This window comes from Asparagus officinalis, chromosome 9 (genome assembly GCF_001876935.1).
Source record: "Asparagus officinalis chromosome 9, Aspof.V1, whole genome shotgun sequence".
NCBI classification, from domain to species: Eukaryota; Viridiplantae; Streptophyta; class Magnoliopsida; order Asparagales; family Asparagaceae; genus Asparagus; species Asparagus officinalis.
In genome coordinates, this window is record NC_033802.1 from 6500369 (window position 1) to 6505749 (window position 5381).

General features: G+C 37.1%; 1 protein-coding gene across 1 annotated transcript; it reads left to right on the top strand.

Moving 5' to 3' along the window:
• LOC109824692 (transcription initiation factor TFIID subunit 14b) lies at nt 1302–4812 on the top strand. The gene is made up of 6 exons (XM_020391333.1): nt 1302–1466; nt 2025–2107; nt 2232–2453; nt 2561–2748; nt 2830–2951; nt 4484–4812. Exons 1-6 carry the CDS (start codon nt 1434–1436, stop codon nt 4568–4570), a joined length of 735 nt encoding a protein of 244 aa, XP_020246922.1. The 5' UTR covers nt 1302–1433; the 3' UTR covers nt 4571–4812.

Sequence of the window (5381 nt, forward strand, 5' to 3'; positions counted from 1 at the left end):
GTATGGAATGGAAGCCACGAAGACACCGCCACTTCGTAGCTTTCAACTTCAGCTTTTTCATTTGTTCGATATGTTTTATGACGTGTACAGACTAGCTATCTTATTCAATATGTTTGAATTTGGTGCTGTTTTGAATTGAAATCTGATTGGAAAAAACTGGCTATCTTAACGGATATAGATTTGAGTAACCATATTCGTATCCTAACGGATACAGCTACAAATATTTTATCGGATACGAATACTATTTAGCAACCCTAATTATGGGTGCACTTAATCCTGACCAAAGTAAATAAATCATCAACCCCCTCCTTTTCTTGTGTTACTTTTTAAATAATATTAAATATGCCCTAATTTACAAACTTAGAGGGTGATTACCTTAATTTCAGCCTAGGGTTTGGAGTTTGAAGGGATTTTGCACCTAGATTTGTGTCAAGGGAGAATGATCGGGGGAAGAGCAAGATTGTGGAATTAGGATCCTGCAACGAATTGGAGGAGAACAATAGCGGATTTGGGAATTATGAGTCAAAATGAAAAAGAAATTTTAAATTAGAGAGATGTAGGTAGAAGAGTGGATATTTTAACGAATAGGTTCAGTTGTTAATGAAAAATCCCAAGTGACAATCTCCATGAGAATATTCTTCGTGATATTCCTTTATTTTGTTAACAGAAGGTAGAAACATGCTACTTTTCAAAACTTTATGGCCTTTTTTTTTTCTGACAAATACAATTTATGGTATTTATCTGCTACATAATGGAAACTTTGTGGTATTTTTATGTAATTCAGCCTTCAAAAAACTAATTAAGCTAAATTTGACCAAGTAAATGATTTCTCTATCTATGCAAATTTTTATAAGCTTTAAAAAAACATGCCCTCCAAAAACACCCTCATTGTAATTTAGTTGCATATAAGGTTGGCTTATTTTTAAAAAGGTATTGAAAGAATTTTTGGAGTCCTTATTTTCTTAGTCAATAGGTTTTTTAAGCAAGATTCCTATTTTACCCCTCATCTAACAATTAACTTCACCAACCATAAGCTTTTCCCATTCTCTAAAATTTTTTAAGCGACTTCAATGATAAATCGCATCTCAAATCGTTGAAGTTGAAAGAACATTCCCTTCAAAACTAACATAGGCTGGCTAGGGAGACGAAATTTTTGCAAGAGTCCTATGAGTTTAATGAACTAATGAGCAATTACTGAGATGCAAGGGGCTAATGTCTAAATAAACTCAAACCTGTCGATAACGTAGCAAAATCTCAATAATAGAAGGGCGCATATGCGAACAAAAGGTAAAAAAGAGCAGGCTTAAGTTAAACGGGTCGGGTCCTGGAACCCGACAACTTCCGGTCTCTCTCCCCCCGAAACGAGCGCCGGAACCCTAATTTTTCCCCGGCGAAAAAAGCGACGGTGGGTGTCACCGATCGCCTCTCGATCAATGACGACGGGCAAAAAATCTTCTAGTCACTCAGTAAGTATCTTCAGTTCTACGTATCGGCCGATTCGATTCCGATAAATATCAACTTAGTCCTTGCTTATTCTTTGTGTTAGGGTTAGGGTTTTGTTTGAAGCTCAATATTTGTTAATTTAAACTCTGCTAAACTGTAAAGTTTAGATTTTTATAATGGCGCTAGAGTAAATGGCTTATTGCGGAGAAATGCCACACGAATTAATGCTCTTTTGTTATTTACCTATTGAGAGAGTGAAGAGCATTGTTTAGCTTTGTGAGATTTGAAATAAAAGAAGACTTCTTGTTCGAAATTTGTAGTTCATAATTCTTATTCGTTCAATTTTCATGTTAAGTAGAATGTTTATTTTAACAGCTACTACATTAAGAGGAAAATTTGTTAATTATAACAGAAACTCATGACAAAAAATGCCTATATTTTGTTGTTTCCATGCTGAACAATATCCTAGTTTTTTGTCTAGGTCTGTAGTATTAAGTCGCATAAATTTCCCTTGTCCGTGCAACTTACAGATCACTTTTACAAGACTAGTTTTATTAATTTTTTTCCACATGTGGGATCAGAGCAAAAAACTCAAAGATGTGGAGATCAGCTTTCCGATTGTATACGGGACTATAGCATTCTGGCTTGGGAAAAAAGCAAGCGAGTGAGTTTTATTCTCTTCCTTTTATCCCTTCAATTAGGGTGCCTTCAATGCTATAACTTATGATGAATTACATGCCAGTTAGTTAAGTATTAACTGAATTGTTTTCACTGTTTGCTTCCTTTAGGTACCATTCACATAAGTGGACTGTTTATGTTCGCGGGGCAGGAAATGAGGATTTAAGTGTAATAATTAAGCGTGTTGTGTTTCAACTACATCCTAGTTTCAACAATCCAACAAGGGTTGTAGAATCGCCACCTTTTGAATTGTCGGAATCTGGATGGGGAGAATTTGAGATTGTAATATCCCTCTTCTTTCACAGTGATGTTTGTGACAAGCAACTGGACTTGTAAGTTTCAGGCACATTGGTAAATGGCATTCAGTTTTGTTCATTTGTCAATCTTATAAATAATCTTAAATCACAGTCTGCTGTCTATTTGTCCATTTGTTTTGCAGATACCACCAGCTTAAACTATATCCTGATGATGATAGTGGACCTCAAACAACAAAAAAACCGGTTGTTATTGAAACTTATGATGAGATTGTTTTCTCTGAGCCATCTGAAGCCTTTTTTCTGAGAGTCCAAAATCATCCAGCTGCAATTGTTCCCCGGCTACCTGCCAGTTTTAACTTGCCGCCACCTGGTATGGCATTATGATGTTTTGGGTATTTTGTGGTTCATTGCTTCTAAGCTAATAATACTCAAACGTCTCTAATTTTTATAGGTCCTCCTGAACATGTCAATGAAAGAAAAAGAGGTGACACCAAGGACCACCCGCTTAGTCAATGGTTCATGAATTTCTCGGAGGCGGACGAGCTGTTGAAACTTGCTGCTGCTCGGCAACAGGTTAGGAGGGTTTATTCCCTTTAACCTTCCCATGCACATGGCTCAAATTTATTGTGTGCACGCACGCGTGCATGCTTGTGTGTCATTAGTTGCTTGTCACTGTAAGTTCATTAATTTTGAACGGCGTAGGTGCAGTATATGATGAGCATTGCAGGTCGTAGTACGAAGTGAGTATATTGCTATGAATCCTATAATACAAAAGAGATCTTGGCCAATCAGACTGCAATTTTTTTTCCATGCACATTATGCAGGACGCAAATATCATTTTGCTGTCAAGCTTCTGGGTTGTGAGTCCTGGTCTGTGAACATCTGTGCCATTTGTGTCCTTTTGCCATATCCCTTGCGTGCTGTTACCTTCTGACTCACTGCATTTCTACAAGAATGTCCATTAGGCTAAAATTCTCTAGATGGTCTTTTCTGGGTGCTTCAGTGCCCTGACTACCCATCTCATAATCACCTACCAGCCCCTTAGCAAATCACATATTTGTCTTAAACCCACCTTAGCTATGTTCATAATTCTTTTTTTTTTTGCCTCTGTTGCCAATTGCTAAATCAACAACTCTTCCTTAGAGTCGCCAAACTAAATGAGTATCTAGTCCTTCTCTGCTGCAGTCATGCCAATTTTTCCAGTCCTACAGTTCTGGTGCTAGAAATAGAATATCCTTGTCTAGAGTTAAATCATGATCAAGCAATCAACAATATTTAGGCGATGTAGACTTTTAGTATTGTCTTTACTTGTCAGTTCCATTGAAGCATTTTAAGAGGGCGGTGTGCGAATTAGCTATTAGCTGTTAAACAGTCAGCCCTACAAGATTATAGAGATTGGTGGGACTTGCTATGAAGCAGAAGATCTACAGCTATGTTACCTGGGTATGTCTATTTGGAAGCCGTACCCGTACCGACACATATCCGTACCCGTACATTTATCCAAACTCATACACTTCTTGGATGTATACTACACTCCACATTTTTTTCTAATATATTGATCTTATGTAAAGAAAAAGCAATATTGATCTGAGGTAAATTATTAATTTTAATACTGATAAATATACATAATGTACATACTTATTGCCGTGTCCCTGTACTCTTACCTTTTACAAATTTCCCGTGTCCGTTCCGATACCCATACCTGTACCCATACCCTTGCAACATTAATCTACAAGAATTAGAGTTCTGATCTGCATGCTTCTTGTACTATCTTTTGGATAAGACTGAGCGGCTTATTCTTGTAGTCGTGCATCAAAATGGTTTCTCTAAAGCAAAATCCATTCCCTTGAATTGGTTCGCCAGTAATCTATAAATTTCATAAGAATACAATCACTTAAGTACAATGATTAGGCGAAACCTTCGTAGCATATGATTGGACATTTGTTTTCTAAGCCACCATACTTGAGAGTGTTGTTAAGTGCGAGGACTCACCATATTTACTTCTCTATTTCAACTCTTCAAGATAACAGTGCATCAGAATAGAGTTCTTTTCTTTTTTTTTTCTTTTTTTTTTTTTTGACATTTATGCTATGCTACTACGACAGGTTCAAGCCCATATTGTCAAGCTGAGGAGACAGCTGAGCATGATAGATGGTCTGCCACCACAATCGAAAGCTCCTTCTGGCCAGTGATTCTTTCCGGCGATCAAATGCTACCCTACTGATTTACAGAAAAGCGAAAAGTAGTGATGACTTGAGGATGCGTTAAACTGCTAATAAGTTCAATCAGTTCTTTTTTGTATGTTTTTGTGTAAAAGGAAAGTTATAGTCTGTACCCAATTGTAGGAAACTGGGAGAAGAATGCACTGTATGTATTATTGCCTGTTATTGGAATGTGCTGACTTGGCGAGGTGAGATCGACTTTGCCTTTTTTGTGCCTGTTATTAGAATGGTAGGTGCCTTTTTTTCGTCTCAGATAAGTTGTCCCTATCTTGCAGCAACAAGAGCTTTCGGTCCCTGGATTGAGAAAGTATCCAGTGCGACTGGTTCGCTACATCATAACGTGTCAAAGAAGTATCAACTGTTGGATCATTGCACAAATTCCTGACTTCAATTATTCAATAGTTGATATGGGTTTGGTACTCTATTAATACCATAGATATGGGTCATTGAATATTTCTCCATGTGAGAGCCGCATGTTAAGTTAGCGCTACTTAAAAAATATTGTTTGAGTAAATGAAATTGATGCTTGTTAACGCGTTCGAGTGCTCACAAACTCATTTGTTGGATTAGATTGTCAATATACTCTAATGATAGCTAGCTCACATTAACGACACACTAGCTCACAACACGTAGGTACACCTTCAGCTTTTATTTAATATTTTATTTTTAGCATTTTTCTTTGGGGAAATTGCTTTTAGCCCCCAATTTCCTTACCACTATTTCACTCCTCCCAAGACTTTTTCAATGCTCCCAAAACCCTTAAAAGTAAACCCATAACTCA

Excerpts from the sequence above, each read along its gene's own strand:
- LOC109824692 (XM_020391333.1), top strand. The coding sequence starts at position 1,434 with ATGACGACGGGCAAAAAATCTTCTAGTCACTCA. Across the intron at positions 1,467-2,024 it reads AAAAATCTTCTAGTCACTCA|AGCAAAAAACTCAAAGATGT; the intron begins GTAAGTATCTTC and ends ATGTGGGATCAG. Across the intron at positions 2,952-4,483 it reads TTGCTGCTGCTCGGCAACAG|GTTCAAGCCCATATTGTCAA; the intron begins GTTAGGAGGGTT and ends CTACTACGACAG.